The sequence below is a fragment of the Trichosurus vulpecula genome, chromosome 8 (assembly GCF_011100635.1).
Source record: "Trichosurus vulpecula isolate mTriVul1 chromosome 8, mTriVul1.pri, whole genome shotgun sequence".
Taxonomy (NCBI): Eukaryota; Metazoa; Chordata; class Mammalia; order Diprotodontia; family Phalangeridae; genus Trichosurus; species Trichosurus vulpecula.
The window spans coordinates 35457465-35478009 of record NC_050580.1 but is presented as its reverse complement, the minus strand read 5'-3'; the positions used below and the strand labels follow the sequence as shown (position 1 = coordinate 35478009).

The 20545-nt window shown below is 44.7% G+C and overlaps 1 protein-coding gene across 2 annotated transcripts in view; it reads right to left on the bottom strand.

The window, feature by feature from the left end:
• The window catches only part of SCAPER (S-phase cyclin A associated protein in the ER), a 422044-nt gene extending 401952 nt beyond the window's left edge, over positions 1-20092 (bottom strand). For both annotated transcript variants that reach the window (XM_036734646.1, XM_036734647.1), the window contains exons 1-2: positions 20000-20092; positions 15037-15111 (exon numbers count right to left, since the gene is read on the bottom strand). In XM_036734646.1, coding sequence (XP_036590541.1) covers positions 15037-15099 — 63 coding nt within the window. In that variant the 5' untranslated portion in view covers positions 15100-15111; positions 20000-20092. The remainder of the gene's footprint in view (positions 1-15036; positions 15112-19999) is intronic.
• Positions 20093-20545: the final 453 nt, after the last annotated feature.

The window sequence follows — 20545 nt, the reverse complement described above, 5'->3', positions numbered from 1 at the left end:
ATCAGGAAAGGCCTCCTGGAAGAGAGGGCACTGGAGCTGAGCAAGGCAGGAAACTCAGATCCTCGAGAAATGGCTCCTAATTACAGGCAGCATCAATATAAAGTGACATCATTCGAGGGAGGGCACAAATGACCAGCGACTGGAATGAAGGGCCAAGGCCAAAGCACAAAGCTGGGAGACAGGGCGTGGTGAGTGAGGAACAGGAAGAAGGCTAGCGAATTGGGGAGGGGAGGGACACATAGCCAAGTCAGAAGTGGGTGGGGGGGGGCCTTTCCTAGTCAGACATAAGTGTCTATTTTATCCTGAGGCCAAAAGAGCCTCTGGAGATTATCGAGACAGGAAGTGACAAGTCCTGAATTTCAGGAAAAATGGCTTTGGCAGCTGCATAGACCAGTGGTGTCAAACTCAAGCAGAACCGATCCTTGGGGGCCGCACGTAGAAAACCACAAGCAAATATTATCTATTTCGTATTGTATTTTTATTTATTTTTAAACATTTCTTGATTATATTTTAATCTAGTTCAGGCCAGGAGTTTTGCTGCCAGAAGTCTGACACCACTAACCCTGAGGATAGACTGAAGTTGGGAAAGACCTGAGGCAGGGAGGCCAATTAGGAGGCTACCAGAGAAGTTGTGAGGTAAAAACAACAAAATTTTGCTATTTATTTGATATGTGATGAGAGAGAGTGAAGACTCAAAGACAGCAATGAGATGGTGAGACTGGGTAAGAGGAAGGATGGTGGGGCACCCCTCAAAAGAAAAAGTATGAAGGGGGAAAGAGGGAGGGAGAAAATTTGGAACAAATATTTTTTAAAAAGTGTTAAAAATTATTTTTACATGTAACTGGGTGAAAATAAAATATTAAATCATAAAAAAATAGTGAAATTCAGAAGAGGGGTGGGATGGGGTAGGGGTGGGGCTGGAATAATGCATTTTGTTTTGAACGTGCTGAGTTTGAGATGCCTAGTGGGTCAACCCATCTGACAGAGCCAATCAGTAACAGAAGATGCAAGACCAGAGCTGAGGGGAGACTGAAGCTCAATCTACAGACTGAGCGGTCATGGGTATAAACAGGATCATTGAGACTGTGGGAGCAGAACCTCTGAGGACAAGCACAGCTAGGAGAAGTGGCCTAGATGATGACAGACAGTTGAGCACAGAGGTCATCCAGGCAGGAAGCAAACTGAGGCATGACAATGTCACATGGTCCAAGAGAGGGGAGAGTCCAGAGGAAGGTGGTCAAGATTAAGAAAGGGCCATCTGATCTGGTCAATAAGTCCAAAGTTCAGGCCAGAAGTAAATGGTTTTAATTTACCTTACCTGGGACAGAATGTAAGGTGTGTCTTTGTACCTTCAGCACCTGGCCTAGAGCCTGGAACCAAGCAGGTGCTTTAATAACAGCTGGCTGATTGACTATTTACATGGAACTTCTCTTCCATTTGGGTTTTCTGAGTAATTTACAGAAAGGGTGATGACATTTATGATTTTTTTTATCCCACTACCTTATAGTGGTAAGCAGGGGTGCACTGGAGAGATCTGGGGCTGAAGTCGGGAAAACTCCGATTCAAATCCAGCCTCAGACTTCTTATCCGAAAAATGGGGATAACAAAAACACCTACTTTCTAGAGTTTTTATGAGAATAAAATAAAATACTTTGCAAACCTTAAAGTTCTAAATCAATGCTAGCTAAATGTTGCAGAAAAACTTGTCTAGATTAATTCTTCATTGCTTCGCAGTGGTTTTCTAAGTAACCCATTGTATTGTCTGAAAATAGAAATAACTTGGCTCCCTCTCTGCCTATACTTATTCGGTCTATTTCTTTTTCTTATTACCTTTCTAGCACTGTCATAATGGAAAACAACGAGTCTTACCTTAATCTGCTCTTACAGGAAAAGCTTTCAGTGTCTCTGTTATAAACTACACCAACTCTTGCTTTTATATACTTTTGATCACACCAAGATTCCTTTTATTCCTATGGTTCACAACTGTTTTTAACATAAACGAGTACTGCACCTTGTTAAAGGCTCTTTCTGCTTCTACTGATACAAACATGATTTTATCACCTACGTTCATGTTGTGTTTATCATTTTCCTAATAGAGCAGCATCCTTGCATTCATGGCACAAAAATGCAACCTGGTCATAGTGATTGTTTTTAATATATTGCTGGTATCCTCTGCTTATATTTTATTTAACATGTTATATTAATATTCATGAGTAATTTTGATCCGTTGTTTTGTTTCTCCATTTTCTCTCTCCCCAGTTTAGGTATCAGTACCATAACTGTCTCATTGGAAAAACTGGTGATGCATCATCTTTCTTTATTACAAAGTTTGTGTAACAAAGAAATTATTTGTTCTTTAAATATTTTATAGAATTCACTTCTAAATTCATGTGTTCTAGGGTTGCTTTCTTTTTCCTTTGGGAGATATTTATTCCTAGCACAACTGTTCTTTCTGATAATGAATTGTTTGATAATCTACATTCTGTTGCATTAATCCAGGTAATTTACATTTTATAATTATTCAACCACTTATTTTATTTAAATTTTCAGTTTTGTTGGCATACAACTGGTTATAATATTTTCTTATAATTTTGTTTTCTCTCTATTTGTTACCAGTTCCTCAATTATGATTTTAGCAATTTGGTTTTCCTCTCTTTTTCATTTTTAAATCAAATGAGCTGATGTATTATCTATCTTACTGGTCTTATAACTTGGTATTGATTTTTATTTCGGGGCAGCCATTTTCCAACCTGCAAAATGAGGATGTTGGAATAGATGACCTCAAAGGTCGTTTCTGGCTCTAAATCTACAACACTATGATCTCTACTCTTACAAGGCAAAGGTCTGACTGCACAAAGACGGCGGATGTGGAAATGACTCCCCACGATGGGAAGGCGTTGTTCCTTATCTCTTAAGATGTAATCGATTTCATTATTTGTTGTTTGCCATTTCAAGCATCCCCCAACTGTCCTCTTGAAAAAAGAACTCATGGCATGTAGGTACAAGGCTTCTTTGCAATCTGTAAACCTTTAGCCTCTTACATTTCTTGATCCCAGATATATTTTCAGTCATCCTCCCCACCTTACCTTTCCATTAAAGTTTCCAAGGACAAAAGGATATAGTAATTAAACTGGGAAGGTCTCACTGAGTTGTCTGTAGCATCTCTATACCTCCTCATCCTCACTAGCAGTAACTACCTTCAGGAGGCAGCTTACAAAATGTCATCGTAAACAATGCAATACTAGATGACTGAGAGTGCCATAAAACTAGGTTTCTTTTTGCCTCTGGACATGCAATTCAGTGAAATGAATATTAAGCGTGTTTGACACTGAGGATACCCAAGGACAAACGAAGCAGCCAGTGCCTCCTCTCCACCAGGATACAATAAAACCAGCTCTAACTACTCCTTTACCTGCCATTGTGGAGGGCCAGCTCTCCTCCCATTCAGCTACAACCTCCATTTTTCTTCAAACTTTCTAAGATTCACTTCCTCCAACAGTTTGTTGGCCCATTCAGGCGAGTTGGCCAAGGATCTCCCACGGAGGATGCCAGCAGAAGAGCTACTGCTTCTGTGCAACCTGAAATCGCCGTCACTTTTAGTACTTTCTGCTCACCCCCACTCCACCTCCACTACTTTCACTGAGGGTCATTTTGTATTTTTCATTATTTTACACGTTGCCACAGCCAGATAATTCATCCCCCAATGGCCAGACTACTAACAATGAACTGTTCCTTACATATTTAGCCAGGCTGGTCCTCAGGAGGCAGAGAGTCTCTCGCTGAGACCATACTCATCATATCCTTTCCAGCACAATAGAACCTGTCCAAAAGGAATTCTATTTTCCCTTCTGAACCCACTGCTCCTCTAAACTGTCTGGTTTCCTTCCAGGATGCTGCCATCTCCCCAGTGACCAAGGCTGACAACTGTGAGGATGTCTTCCCTCTCCCTCAACCCCAAAGCAGATTAGCTACCATTCGTCAATCCTACGTCTGTGTCCTCCCCTTACTGCTACTCACATGGCTCTAGTTCAAGCCCTCATCACCTACACGACTGTACGACCCCTTCCAGTGCCTTCTCCACAAAGATAATCTTGCTTAGGCACAGGTCTATTCACATCATTACCTACTTAAAAATCTGCTATTCCTTCTTAGATAAAATACAAACTCCTTAGTTTGGAATTTAAGGCCCTCACAACCTGACTCCAACCTACTTTACTCCTCTCCATGATTTCATCTGGAACAACGGGAAGAGCACCGGATTTGGAATCAGATGACCTCAGTTCAAATTCAAACTCTCTTACTTAAAAGTGATGTGAGTTCTCTCCTCTCTGAGATTCCTTATTTGTAAATGAGGGGGCTGGTCTAGATCAGAGGTGTCAAACACAAAATGTAACTCGGAAATGTTTAACAAACAAAAATAAAATAGGACAAAGAAATAATCACATGTAGTTTTCTAAGTCACTATGCCACTAACCCACAGGGATCCTTAGGTATGGTTTAGTGGCCTCTTACTAACTGAATTTGACATCATTGGTCTAGAAGACCTCGAAGGTCCCTTCTCAACTCAAAATCTAGGTTCCTACAAACTCTCCATTTTAGCCCAACTGGACTAATAGCTGCCTTTTGAATCTGAGATCCCATCCTCTACTTCTGTACTGTCCATGCCTGAAATATACTTTTTCCTCATCAAATTCTGAGAAGCTGCTCAACTTAGGTACCACTTCCTCCATGAAGGCTTCACTAGTCTCCATCTCCTCCACTTGTTAGAACTCTGTCCCTTAACAAATTACATGCTAAATCCCATACCCCCATCGTGTGCCTAATGAGATACTGCTGGGGGCCTTCACGCTTTCCTTCAAGTATTACTACAGTGTACCAGTTCTGGCTGTGCAAAAACAAAATGGACTGTCTCATGAGCGAATGAATTACCCACCACTAGCTTTCAAGGAGAGGGAAGAGAACAAACTGCTAGGGACCTAAAGACTCTCTCACAGAAGAAATGCCTGCACTGGGAAGGTGTTTGGACCACTTTACCAAGGCGCCTCTCAACTTCTAAGATTCTACCTCATCTACCACAGTCTGAACAGCCTAGTATGTAACAGGCCATCTAGCTTACTGCTGAAAAGGATAAAAACCTAAAATGAAAAGGTGACCAGAAAGCCCACCATCAAAGAAGAGTTCAACAATCTAGGATCCAAAGTCCTTGCCTGGTAATATGTAGAGAAAAGCCTGGGAAACGGACACAAGAAGGCAGCTACCACTTTTGAGTATGTAATATGGTCCTGTCCATCTTCTTCCAAACCAGAGTTTCACGAGAAACAAAGTGGAATAATAAAAAGGCCAAAGGAGCAAGATAATCGAGTGCAGAGAGGGGAATGAAGTGTAAGAAGACTGCAAAGTCAGGAAGGGTCCAGTTCTAAAGAGATTTAAATGCCAAACAGAGAAATTTTTATTTGATCCTGGAGCTCACTAGCAGAGGGGTGACATACTCAGGCCTATATGTTAGAAAAATCAGGTTGGCAGTGAAGTGGATGACGGAGGAGCAGGGAAGAGACTCGAGGCTGGGAGGTCAATTAGGAGGCGACTGCAATAGCCCCGGCAAGAGATGATGAGAGCCTGCATCAGTGATGTGACTACATGAGTGGAGAGCAGGGAACATAATAGGAGATGAGCTGAAGGAAGAAATAACAAGTCTTGGCAACAAATGTGATACGTGGAGTGTGACCCTGGGGTTGTGAGCCTGCGTGACTGGGAACACCTCAGCAGTATGCTCAAAAGTAATAGAGAAGTCTAAGAGACGGGGAAGTTTGAGGGAAAAGATAATGAGTTCTATTCTGGACATGCTGAATGCAAGTCACCTAGCCAACACCCACACGAAACAGTCCAAATGGCAGCTGGTGAGGCAGAATGAGAGCTAGGGAAGCGTGTAAGGCTAGATATATAAATACGAGAATCACTGGCATAGAGATGATAATTAAACTGTGAGAAATGATGAAGTCACCAAGTGAGAGTAGGGAGTGAAAAGAACCCAGAACAGAGCCTTGGGCCCTCACCCACAGTTCTGGGGAGTAATGTGGATGAGGAGACATGGAAGGAGTGGTCAGACGGGAGAAAACAGGAGACACTAAGGTCATGAAAACCAGAGAGTAGAGTATTTGGGAGGAGAGGGGCAGCCAACAGGATCAGATGGAGCAGTGAGAGCTGAAAAAGCACAAGGAAGGGAAGAAGACCATAAGACTGGGCAATTAAGAGATCACATTCAGGTGAGGGATGAGGTAAGAAGCCATACTGCCAAGGGTTGAGGAGAGAAGTGGAAGCTGTGGGTGAGTGCAGATAGCTTTTTCCAAGAGTTCAGCTAAGAATGGGAGGAGATAAAGGCTGACAGCTTGAGGGGACAGTATGGTCTAGTAAAGATGGGGAAACCAGGGCATGTTTGAAGGCAAAAGGGAAAGAACCATAAGAAAAAGAGAGATTGAAGATAAAAAAGAGGAAATGACTGAGGAGATAATCTGCTGGAAAAAATGGGAGGAGAGAGGAGGAAAAGTTATTTGAGGGGAGACACAGCGCCAGAGCAGGAACAGTGAGAACAGACAAGAAAAAAATGACTGAGATAACTTCAAAGCTTAGGAGAGAAAAGGAAGGGAGTTATCTTGAGCACAGAACAGAATGCTAACAATACAAACAAAAGCGATTTATCCCGATTAAGAACGAAGAGGCCGAGCTAAAGAGATCCATGTGATGGCACAAGGAGCTCAGGGACCAGCTAAGACATTTCCAAATAACTGAGAACTATAAAAGAGCCAAGTGCTGCTGTGACTGATTAGGCCCTGCAAGTGATTAACAGACTGACACTGACTTGGAGGGGTCTCCATAGGGCTCTCCCCTGAGCCCTGCTCTGCTCGATATTTTTTATCAATGGCTTAGATGAAGGCAAAGATGGCATGCTTATAACCCGCACACGAACCAGGGATCTTGTTGGATGACAGAATCCAGATGCAAGACGATACAATGGGAAGAAACCATGGGATTAATAAAACAAGATTAAATTTAACAGAAATGAAGGTAAGGTCCCAAGAAGAAAAATGAACAAATTGGGAGAGAGTTCATGTTAAAAAGACTTGAGAGCTGGAGTGGTCTTTCTAAATGCTTGGTATGCGTCAACATTATGATTTGACGGTCAAAAGAGCTAATGCATCACTGCAGGGCACAGCAGACGTTTGCAACGAGAGAGTTTACAGTTTCCCTCACTGTCCCTAAATGGAGTACTGAACTGCGTTTGGACCATAGCGTGGAGAGGACAATAACAAGCTAGAACACATAAACAGGAGATCTAGGGCTAGGCTTTCTATGTGGGTCCCTGAGAGAGCAGTTAGTGGGAAAAGCTCCCAGGGACTACCTGAACAGAATACAGAGTGAGGAGGGTGGGGACAGAAGTGGAGTCTTCCAACAGACTGGGTGACCACTGGAGGTTTGGCCTCTGAAAGCCCTCCCAAGCCAAGCTTCCTGCAAGGAAATTGGTCAATGGAGAGTAACTGACCTTGGGAGGAAATATGCCCCATCCCTGGAGGTATCAAAGTGGAAGTGTGACTGGTTAAGGATCTTTGCAAAAGAGATCCCTGCTTAGGCCTAGCACAGACTGGATGACACCCAAGGTCCTTTCCCACTCTTTGCAATGCTGTGATTCTATGAAGGAACAGGGCTGCGATCTGCACAGCTCCTCATGCTAAACTGAGTCTGGAGCAATTTCCTTCTTCTAGGACTGACTTATCGAAGCAAGAGGAGTTTATACATCTTCTTTCAGTAATTCAAATAGCCCCACTCCCCCCACCCCACCCCACTCCTCTCCTTTTCTCACCTCCCAGGTTCCCCTCAGATGCTACTAGGTTTTAGGCAAATACTTTCCAAGTTAGAATGAGTCAGTCAAAAGGCAATGATTAAGCACCTGTTATGTGTGTGCCTAGCACTATTAAGCACTGGATATACAAAGAAAGGCCAAAAACAGCCCTGCTGTCAAGGTGAACCCAAAGGAGACAACATGCACACACCTACACACAAACCAGCTCTTGCAGAACAAATGGGAGATAACAAAGAGAGGAAAGGCTCTGGAATGAAGGCACCTGGGTAAGGCTTCGTGAAGTAGGTGGGACCGTAGTTCAAGCAGAGCGCACTGTTTACCACACTAAATTCTAACACGAGCTCCCTCAAACCAGGCTTTCATGTCCTCAATTATAAAACAGAGAGAATACTTATACCACCTACCTCACAGGCTTATTGTAGAAAAATGCTTAGAAAGCTACTAAAAAATGAAAATTATAAAACATTTTGCAAGATAAATTTTTATTAAAATTCAATGAAGTAAAATCAGAAAGAAAATTTCCAGTGTGAGACCCCAAAGAATCCAAAAGAGTTCAAATTATTTTGTTTCCCAATCTCTGCAAGATTTCCTCCCTCCACTAAAGTCCTGCTCATGTCAATGAAGTGACCCCGATTTCTCAAATACAAGACCTGGCAAATTCCATTAAGCTAGAATGACTCCAAGCTGGAAAGGTCCAGAGATGAACACTACGTCTACTGTCAGAGGGCAAGTTAAGTTCCAAGAAGCTAATCACCAAGCCAGCCACATCACCAGGAATTTTCCAGGCCCAGCAACTCTAAAAGATCAACTAAGCTGCAAAGGGTCTGCAATCTGTGTCATGCAGGGATTAACCCAACAGGTAAAAATCATGATCTAGTCTTAAGTTTTACAAAGAGATTCTCTCCCACAATTCAAAGTGTATTTTGCACTATGCAGCACCAAAAAAAAAAATTTTAAAGAACAGACTATTTTTTTCTGTCAAGTTAAGAGTTGTTTTTCAGGTAGGCATTTCCACATCTCCTATAGTTTCACTTTCCTTCCCCCGGCCTACCCAGCTCACTTTCTTCTCCTGAGTTTGTCCTATACCCTGTAGACTCCTCCACAGAACTGGGGACTGTTTCTTTCACTCAAATAGCCTTTCTTTCCTCCAAGCTCTCCCAATCCCAGACACCCAGAATAGAAAGAAGAGTTTTCAGCTCCTTCCAGAATCACAATGAAGGAAAAGCTTTCCTAAAGAGATGGGGCAGCTTGTTACACCAAAAACAGCACTGAGCTAAGAGTCAGGAGGTCGTGGTCCACGTCACCCACCCAGCAGTAAAGGACAAGAAAACTCACTCCCTTTATTTTTTCACGTGATGATTAAGGTACGAGGAGATGTAGTAGCTGGGCAGTAGACTATTGTCTAAAATCGTTTGCAGCTGGGAATGGAGGATTTGGGAGGAGTGGAACATTAAATATGCTGTCAGGCGGGGTAGATATGCGCTGAGTTTTACCAATATGCTCTTTTTCCTCCTTTTAAAATCTTTGTTACAGATGATAGCTAACGATATAGACAAGAGAGGAAAGCTATATTAGGAAATGTGATGTAGAAACAAAATGTGTCGATAAAAATAAGACATAATTTAAAATAAAAAAACCTGTAACCTCTATGGCTTTTTTCAGCAACTGACCCTGAGCAATGTAAGGGATGATGAGGCAGAAATCACACGCATGTAGAAGAATTTTAGGGTCAGCAAGTTATTGTTAGCTTCCCAGTTTGGTCAGGAAGGATGTGATACTGCTTAAAAATCAACCAATATGCTAAAGCCAGGGCACTGAAGTGCAGTGGAGCCAAAGCTTTCAGGGAGAGAAGTCATTCCAGGCACAAGACAAAGAGGGCCACCACACGTTTGTGAAGGCATCTAGTCATCATGGCAAATCTCACAAAGTCAAAGGGACAGACTAAACCTTCAGACAGATCTCAGGGGGAGCCAGTGGTGATCAGGTAACTTTCGGAAACATTGAGTATGCTTGTTTCATAGAGATATAGATAAATGCGCGCACATATACATATATACACCTATGTGTCTATACAAATACATAAATGTATCATGTAACTCTATATTATGTGTGTAAATATATACATATACATGTAATCTATTTATACAAACACACATGCATGTAAGTATACCATAACCTTCTTCTTCCCGTGCAAACACACCCTCCCTAAGATTATGTTGGCTCAAGTAGAGGGGACAGGGGGACACTGAAAGAGAAGCTGGCAGTAAGGCTGGGGTTCAGGAAGCTATGGAGAAGGTACAACAGGGAATCCGGCTGAAGACTGGCTCAAAGTTAAAGCTAGTAGAAGAGAGCACAGCAGGACAGGTTGCCCCTTGGGACAGACCAAGCTAGGATCTGCGGACTCCTCAGGGCTGCAGAAAACATCTTCTCACAAGAGAACTGCACTAGTTGATCTCAAGGGTTCCCTCCCAGCAACGTGCCTGTGATGTGCCCGTTCCAGAAAGCTCCCTAGTGAGAATGTTGGCTGGGAACCACAGTGAATGCCTTAGGAAGACACTGAACAATATGACAGATTATCGGGCAGCACCGAAGTCCATTATTGTTAACATGCACATTTATTCCACTGATGAGGTGGCCAGGTGCATTTTAACCTTTAAAGTTGCCTACCGTAGAGGGGGTAGCTTTGGAATCTCCAGGAGCCTTCCCTAGTAAACGAGAATGACCAAGAATGAGGAAAGGATAAAGAGAACACAACGAAGACAGTGAGCTATCTTGTTGCACTACGCCCACAGCCTTCCAGGGCCTGTGTCACCAGAGAGGGTGGCAGAAACAGCAGCTGTGACCAGCCCAGAAGAACCTGCCCTCCTGCCTAGAGCTCACTGCATGGCTTCGAATCGACAGCATGCTTTTCTCCAAGAAAGCGCTTTCTGTACAAGCACCCTCGCAACCAGGACAGAAGGCTTTCAAGAACCCTAAGAACAAGGAATTTGTAAGGATCAGTGATGAAGCACCCATAACAAAGCGACAGAAGACATTCTTCACATCTGTAAACATATTTATGTGTGCTAGTGATGCGTGTGTGTGTGTGTGTGTGTGTGTGTGTGTGTGTGTAGCAGCTAAGTGGCACAGGGGACAAGAGATCCAGACTTGAATTTAGGAGGACCTTAGTTCAAATCTGGCCTCAGACACTTACAGCAGTGTGACTCTGGGCAGGTCACCTAACCTCTCTCGACCTCAGCTTCCTCATCAGTAAAATATAAGAGCGCCTATCTCCCAAGGTGCTTGCGAGGATAAAATGAGATAATATTTGGGGGGCGGAGCCAAGATGGCGGCTGGTAAGCAGGAAATAGTCTGAGATCCCTACTGAGACCCTCCAAAAACTTATAAAAAATGGCTCTGAACCAATTCTAGAACGGCAGAACCCACAAAATAGCAGAGGGAAGCAGGGCCCAAGCCCAGGACAGCCTGGGTGGTCTCTGGGTGAGGTCTATCCCACACGGAGCTCGGAGCTGGGAGCTGGGAACGGAGTGGAGCAGAGCCCAGCCTGAGCGGCGTGGACCATCCAGACCAGAAGCCGGGCAGAGGGGGCCCTAGCGCCCTGATTCAGTGAGCTGCGGCAGTTACAAGACTTCTCAACCCGCAAACACCAAAGACTGCGGAGGAGGTTAGTGGGAAAAGCTGCGGGAGTGGAAGGAGTTCGCGGTTCGGCTTCCAGCCCCGGGGGCAGCGGAGGTGGGGCAGCTACAGCTGTTGTTACTTCCAACTCCAGGCCCACCTGGTGGGAGGAATTAAGTGGCAGATCAGAGCAGGAGTGCACAGCCTGCCGAAGATCTAAGCCCAGTTCGGGTTGGGGGTCCTTGGGGAAGGAGCAGTGCTGGTGCGGCAGAGCTGGCACCTCCCCCCCAAACGTGGAACATAGAACTCTGTAATCTACAAGCAGTCATACCCCACTGAAAAACTCAAGGGTCAAGTTAGTTGGCTGGGAATATGGCCAGGCAGCGAAAACATACCCAGATTCAGTCTCAGACTTTGCATTCTTTCTTTGCTGACAAAGAAGACCAAAACATACAGACAGAAGAAATTACTAAAGTCAAAGAGCCTACAACAGAAACCTCCAAGAAAAACAGGAACTGGTCCCAGGCCATGGAAGAGCTCAAAAAAGGAGTTGGAAAAGCAAGTTAGAGAAGTAGAGGAAAAATTGGGAAGAGAAATGAGAAGGATGCGAGAAAACCATGAAAAACAAGTCAATGACTTGCTAAAGGAGACCCAAAAAAATACTGAAAAATACACTGAAGAAAACAACACCTTAAAAAACAGACTAACTCAAATGGCAAAAGAGCTCCAAAAAGCCAATGAGGAGAAGAATGCCTTGAAAGGCAGAATTAGCCAAATGGAAAAGGAGGTCCAAAAGACCACTGAAGAAAATACTACTTTAAAAATGAGATTGGAGCAAGTGGAAGCTAGTGACTTTATGAGAAATCAGGATATTATAAAACAGAACCAAAGGAATGAAAAAATGGAAGACAATGTGAAATATCTCATTGGAAAAACCACTGACCTGGAAAATAGATCCAGGAGAGATAATTTAAAAATTATTGGACTACCTGAAAGCCATGATCAAAAAAAGAGCCTAGATACCATCTTTCAAGAAATTATCAAGGAGAACTGCCCTGATATTCTAGAGCCACAGGGCAAAATAGAAATTGAAAGAATCCATCGATCACCTCCTCAAATAGATCCCAAAAAGAAATCTCCTAGGAATATTGTCGCTAAATTCTAGAGCTCCCAGATCAAGGAGAAAATACTGCAAGCAGCCAGAAAGAAACAATTTGAGTATTGTGGAAACCCAATCAGAATAACCCCAGATCTGGCAGCTTCTACATTAAGAGATCGAAGGGCTTGGAATGCGATATTCCGGAGGTCAATGGAGCTAGGATTAAAACCTAGAATCACCTACCCAGCAAAACTGAGTATCATGTTCCAAGGCAAAATATGGATTTTCAATAAAATAGAGGACTTTCAAGCTTTCTCAGTGAAAAGACCAGAACTGAATAGAAAATTTGACTTTCAAACACAAGAATCAAGAGAAGCATGAAAAGGTAATCAAGAAACGGAAATTGCAAGGGACTTACTAAAGTTGAACTGTTTTGTTCACATTCCTACATGGAAAGATGATGTGTATGATTCATGAGACCTCAGTATTAGGGTAGTTGAAGGGAATATGCATATATATATATGTTTATGTATATATATAAGTGAATGTGTATGTATGTATGTATCTATGTGTATATGTATGCATGTGTATGTATGTATATATATATGTGTGTGTTTTTATATATATATACATATATATATGTAAAAGAGAGAGAGCAGACACAGGGTGAGTTGAAGATGAAGGGACGATATCTAAAAGAAATAAAATGAAATTAAGGGATGAGAGAGCAACATACTGAGAGAGGGAGATAGGGAGAGATAGAATGGGGTGGATTATCTCGCATAAAGGTGGCAAGAGGAAGCAGTTCTGTGGGAGGAGGGGAGAGGGCAGGTGAGGGGGGAATGAGTGAACCTTGCTCTCATCAGATTTGGCCTGAGGAGGGAATACCATACATACTCAGTTGGGTATCTTACCCCACAGTAAAGAAGAGGGAAGATAAAAAAAAAAATAAAAGGGGGGGATGATGGAGGGGAGGGCAGATGGGGGTGGAGGTAATCAAAACAAACACTTTGGAAAGGGGACAGGGTCAAGGGAGAAAATTCAATAAAGCGGGATGGGTTGGGAAGGAGCAAAATGTAGTTAGCCTTTCACAACATGAGTATTATGGAAGGGTTATACATAATGATACATGCGTGGCCTAGGTTGAATTGCTCAACTTCTTAGGGAGGGTGGGTGGAAAGGGAAGAAGGGAGAGAATTTGGAACTCAAAGTTTTAAAAACAGATGTTCAAAAACAAAAAAAAAAAAAGTTTTTGCATGCAACTAAAAAATAAGATACACAGGGAATGGGGCATAGAAATTTATCTTGCCCTACAAAAAAGGAAGGGAAAAGGGGATGAGAGGGGAGGGGGGTGATAGAGGGGAGGGCTGACTGGGGAACAGGGCAACCAGAATATATGCCATCTTGGAGTGGGGGGGAGGGTAGAAATGGGGAGAAAATTTGTAATTCAAACTGCTGTGAAAATCAATGCTGAAAACCAAATATGTTAAATAAATAAATTTAAATAAAAAAAATATTGTTTAAAAAAAATGAGATAATATTTGTAAAGTGTTTTGCAAACCTTAAACTGCTACATAAATGCTATTATTTTAAAATATAATAAAATATTAAAAAATAAATATTTTATGCACAAGCAAACACTTTATCTATTCCTACCATTCTCCCCCACTCTCAAATGTCTATCTACTTTGGCTAGGTTGACTGTCTGGTCTGGAATGGGTGGCTCTGGAGGGGATCTGGTATCAGCCTTAGCCAGACCACAGGCCAAAAGTCCCACAGAGGACACTGGCAAGACAAAGGATGACTAAAGTAGACAAGACTGAACAAGCGTCTCTATTCCAGTTACTTCAAGTACCTTCAAGTTCCTTTGTCTTTCATTTAGTAGTAACAGTCTCAAATCTGTATGATATACATTCTACATATATTTATACATATTTATACACACGCACACATTCACTTAGCGCTCTATCGGTTTCAAAGCACTTGTCCATATCTGACCTCACCTGACCTTCATAACAACCCTATAACACTGGCAATAAAATACTGTCATATGCTCCGCTAAGAAAACCTGACAGGCAATACTACAAACTTACAAAAAGAAGAGATTGGAGGATAATTTTTCTTTATCTTATAAAAGGATTCACATCACAGAATACTTTTAAATAGAAACTTCCCTCGAGTCTCTTTAAAATAGGATTCAGGTCACACAAATGAATACAACCATCTAAAAGTAATCACCACCAACCAATTAATAATATACATTTTGGTTTGCTTATAAAAAGAACTCTGTGAACCAAATAAATTCACTTCTCTTGATTTCGTTACCAAAAAATTAGGTATTTAAGGAGTTTACAAAATGTTCAAGGAATATATCAAGTTTTTAAAAAAGGGCAAGTCATAAAATGTAAATCTAATTTACATGATTTTTAAAAACTGTTATTACTGCCTATAAGAGAGAATGACTTACCATCATTAGATAGTCTTCTTCTACTTCAACAGGCTCACTTATCACATTTTTGGCAGAACCCATGGATTTTGATCTCTGCAATAAAAGGTAGCATCAGTCATTAATGTCATCTTTTTTTTTTAACACATTCGAAATAAAGCAATTATCTTCCAACATTGAAAAACTGTTGAAACTGTTCCACTTGTATGTCAGCAAAAAAAATTATGACTCTTTACATATGTATGTAATGAACATTTCATGGAATTTAAGACATCCCAACAGGCTTTAGAAACCATGGAGTCCAGGCCCCCCATTTTGTAGATGAGGAAACTAAGGCCCAGAGAAACCGAATGACAGCTCATACCACTAGTTTATGGGGAAGCTGGGACTGGAACACTTTTTTCTGATAGTATAGTATTTTACTATACATTTCAATGTTCTTAAAGCAAATGAGAATATTTTCTTTGAAAAATATCCATGCTGAAATTATCAACAATGCCATAAATAACAAAACTGGGTTTTAAAGAAACATGTGCCTGCCCAAAAAGTCACTACCCATACCTTTGACTCAGCAAGGCCACTACTCGGCCCATCCCCTCCAAAGAAAGAACAAGGAGGACCCATATGTACAAACATATAGAGAGCATTTCAAGCTCTTTTTTTGGTGCTCACCAAGAATTAGAAATTAAGGGGGTGTCCATCAACTGGGGAATGGGTAAACAAGTTATGATATATGAATGTGGCAGAATATCATTGTGTTCTGTAAGACCTGGGAAAACTTGTGTGAGCCGATACAGAGTGAAGTAAGCAGAAGCAGGGGAACAATTTATATAACAATGACACTGAAAAGACTGACCACGATTGCAAAAGATGGACGATGAAGCAGGCCACCCACCTGCCGACGTGAAGGGATGGACTCAAGATACAAAATGAGACAGAATTTTTGGACATGGACAATTCAGGAAGATGTTCTGTTTGATCATACAATTTATAACTGTTACAAGGATTTTTCTTTTTTTCTTCAATGGGACTGGAAGGAAGTGGGAAGCAAAGAAAACAATTGCTTGTTAATTGGAAAAATAAAATAAACCTTCAAGAAAAAAAAAAGAAACATGCTACACGCATAACTAAGAAAACTCCTATTGGCAATCAAAAATAGAGACGGGCAAGAACATCCTCTCTTTTCCCTATAGGAATTTGGACAATCAGCCTACGAACAAAAAAAGAAAGCAATTAATACCAAAACTCTCATGATCTTCCCAATAGTCAGTATCGTACATAGGTGACAAGCCCAGGGTTTTCTCCAGGTCTTTCAGATCGGCCATTCTTACTGGTGACCCAAGGGCACAGAAAGCTTGGCACCCTAGGAGCAAGTTTATCATCCATGCTCTCTGATGTTACTAGCAGGACAGGGGGCTCAGATTTTCCATTCTTTCACTCATTAGCTGAGTAAAGGTTTATTACATACAGAGGCACATATACAACACTACTTGTTCGCAAAAAGAAAACAACAGACTAGGTGTCAGGGAACCTGGATTCAAGCCAAAGCTCCAACACTTATTACCAGGATGATCATGAGGGATTTTTTAATTCTCCAAAACTCAAGTTTCCTAATCTGCAAAATGAAACTCCTGCCTTACAGAGCAATCAAAAAGCATCCTCCCAGTCCCCCAGGCTCACAGTTTGGCGTCCTCCTGGACCCCTTCCTCATCTTCCCACCCCACCCCCACCCAATCCGTTGCCAAGGCGGACCTAGTTTACCTTTGTAACATCTGTCACACAGGCCCCCTTCCCTCCAGACATGGTCACCGCCTGGGGCAGGGCCTCACCATCTCACACCTACACCCTGTCAAGAACCTGCTAGTGTGTCTGTCAGCCTCATTCCAGCCCTCGGGGATCTTCTGCCACACAGGGTTCACAAATTCTTCCAAACCTGCTTCCCTGACCTTCCAAGCCCTTTTACACCTCACCAACCCTCCACATAATCTGATCCAGTGGCACAGCTTCCTTGATGTTGTCCCCCCCCCCACTAATCTTTCTTTGCACCCCCAGTGCTTAGCAGAGCCTGGCACACAGCAGGCACTAAATAAATGTTTACTGATTTAGTAAACCCTACGTCACTACATAAATATGTTATTGCAGGTGTGCTGTTGTTGTTATTAATGGAGATAAGACAAGTACACAAAACTAAAACATGAAGAGATGAAAGCGGGAAAGGTGCAAAGTACTAAAAGACTTCAGCAGAAGGAAAATCACTTCTCCAGTTAAAAGTTCTAATGCTCTTAAATTATAACAATCAAGCTTGGTCTCAAAGACAAGAGAGAAGACAGCAGCTCCCCAGTGGCTTCTTTGCAGAAGTGGGGGACTACTGGGGTGGAACACTGCATACACCATGCATTTTTACATGGTGGTTAGTTGTGCTATCTGGTGTTTGCTTTTTTTTTCATCTTTCCTATTCTATGTTATGGGATTGTTCTCTAAGAAGAGAATGGGGGGATGCAATGGGATTTGTAGGTAATTAAAAACAAAAGATAGCAATAAAAATGTATTTTAAAAATATAAAAGCTCTTTGGCAACTGATCTGTGCTGCCCAATCTTGGTACGGGCAGCTCAGGCCCTGGGCACAGTGTCACTTAATGCCTGTTGACCATCTGGGGAGGGCGACCACGGCGGCACAAAAGGCACTCTACTCAATGCTCAAAGCTCAACGCTGGGAGCATAGAGAACGGGTCCAGGCAAGGGCTGGCTTCATATCTTCCGGTACCTCAGCAATCATCTGATGAGAGGGAGCTGTTCAGTTCTGTTACTTTATGATTATCCCCTGAACACTTCAAAGAGGCATGACTTCATCCAGATGGTAGAATCTACTAGCAGACGGTCTCCATGACCCCATGGCCAACACTAGGATGACAGGCCTCCCCAGCCTTCGCTAGACCAGTCCTCAAACGGAAGTCCATCACCAGGCCTGCCAGACTTTACATTCTGCTGTCACAGACTAAAAAGAGCTCCGGATGCCACCACAATGAAGAATTGGGTGGAGGGTGCCTCGAACAATCAGCAAGTATTTAATATGTTCCTACTATGTGCGTGGCACTGTGTCCAGTAATGGGAAAGACTGCCTAAAAAGCATTTCACAATGCCTTGCATGTATAGATGCTTGAAAAAATGGACAGATTGGTCAAAAGCTTGAAAAATGTACTCCTCTATACTCATTTATCAGAGCTTCAAGCAAATGGTGTTTAGCAGACGGTGGGAGGGAGTTTTTTCAGCTTATCATGTCATATGGGAAAACCTTTTCAATAAATCAGTTCCTGCAGTTCCTTTCAAAGTTGTTCCAATCAGGACTATAGGATTTTTTTTCAGTATTTGTGCATGGGCAGGAGGAAGGGAACAAGCATTTATTAAGCACCTACTATGTGCTAAGCTGTTTGTAGATATTACCTCATTTGACTCTCATAACCACCGTGGGAGGTGAGTACTATTATGAACCCTGTTTCACAGCTGAGGAAAATGAGGTTAAGAAAGGCAAAAAGAGGTTAGTGATGACCTCAATTAGTTAAAAATAAATGGATGAATACTCCCTAAAGTCAGTTAAAACACACAAAGCATATGCCAACCTACTGATAATTGTCTAGGAAGAGAGGTCAGAGTTCACTGCAACCTGGCTGCAATGACACTATTTGCCACTAAGGAATCGTTTATGCAGAAGCCCAGGCAGGAGGAGGAAGAAGGGACAAGCGGCCCCGGCCCCCACCAAGAGCTGGCTCTGCTCTTGCTGGGCTCCCTCTCCCCCTTCAGGCTTCCTGGGACGCGCTGTACAGGCCCGGCTCTGGCTCTGGTCACCCGGGGCCAGCAGCGCCCACCCCCCACCTAGAGCCACAGCTCCCTCCTCCAACGGGCTCCTGGAGGAACCTCCGGGGCAGCCAGGGTGGGGGTGCGGGGGTCTGACAGGACCCTGGGGAATGGTCCATGCACTAAGGCGGGAACCCGGGCTCTGAACCCCGACCCCACAGTGACCGGCTCCCAGACCCTGGGCCGGTCAGTTCTGCTCACATGGCCATGAAGGCTCAGGTGGCCTCCGCGGGGAATGGGGGGCGGGGCTCCCCATCCTACAACGACAAACACAGAGGTTCACTCGTTCCACGAGCACTTATTAAGCACCCAGGGTGGGCAAAGCCCCCAGCGGGGCGCTGGGGAGGCATACCCGAAGAACCCAACGACCCTGACCCACGGGGGCTCACACTCCAAACAGGAAGACAAGGAATTGTAAAACTATGTCTTTGTAGAGGGAAGGAAGCGCCGGGCCTGGAGTCGGACACATCCTAGCCGTGTGACCCTGCGCAAGTCACTTCACCTCCACCTGCCTCAGTTTCCTCATCTGTAAAATGGGGACCATGGCGCTTGGCAAACCTCCGGGTGCTCACGGAGACGGCAGCCTGACCACGGGGCGCTGGGCCGAGGTCAGGGCCAAGGCCAAGGCCGGAGGGCTCTCCTGGACTCCGGGGGCTGCGAGGAAGGGTCCGGATCTCCGGGAGGGCGCGGCCCCCGGGGTCTGACAGGCCGGCCCCCGCCCCGGGGCTCCCCTCCCGCACCCCGGCCAGGCTAGGACCTCCTGGAGGCGCAGGGGCATACACGTGGCACGGACAGCAGCCCACTCCCGCCCCCCCTCGGGGAAGGGGCCTCGCCTCAGGAGGGGCTGGGGGGAGACGCGGAGTGACCCCTCCCTCCGTGCCTCCCCTTCTCGTCTCCCTGTCCCATCTGTCACCCCGCCCCTCGGCCTCGGCCCGGCCCGGGGGTCTTGGGAGAAGAGCCCGGCCCCGCGGCGGGGGCGGGCCCGGGGGGGAGGGGAGCACCCCGCCGCCATCTTGTCCCCTCAGCCGCGGGAGGCTGTCACCGGCCACCTGCCCCGCCCCGCGGCCCCCCGCCCCCGCGCCCCTCCGCCCCCCGCCCCTCTCTGGCCCGCGCGCCCCTGCGGGACACTCACCCGGGACCCGCAGACCGCCCGCCCGCCTGACTGCCAGCCAGGCTGAACGTCCCGGGGCCGCCTCCGAGCGTCCCGCCGGGGTGGGGGCGGGGCGATGATAGGGAGGGGCGGGGCACGGGCGGGGCGCGGGCGGAGCCTCCCGGCGTGCTCACGTGACGTGACCGCAGCGCGCAGGCGCGGCAGCCCTCTGCCGGAGTCTCCAGGGCAGGCTGGCGTGGCGGGCGCTGGGGGCGGGGCGGACTGCGCCTGCGCCCAGGAGCCCCGGGCTGCACTTGGGGCCCACTCTGGCTGGGGTAGCTTCCCGCCTTTCCCTGGGCGGAGTCTGGAACACGTGCCGGGCACAGCACAGAGGGTCCAGGCAGAGAGTAAGGAATAACGGGAGATAGATTAAGGAAGGAGAGCATATCAAGTCAAGGCAGCAAGCACTGATTAAGCCCCTGCTGTGCATCAGGCACTATGCTAAGCGCTGGACACCCACAGACCGAAGTCGAGACTAGATGAACTTACAAGATAGCTTCTAGCTTAGCACGCTGGTCGGCACATAGT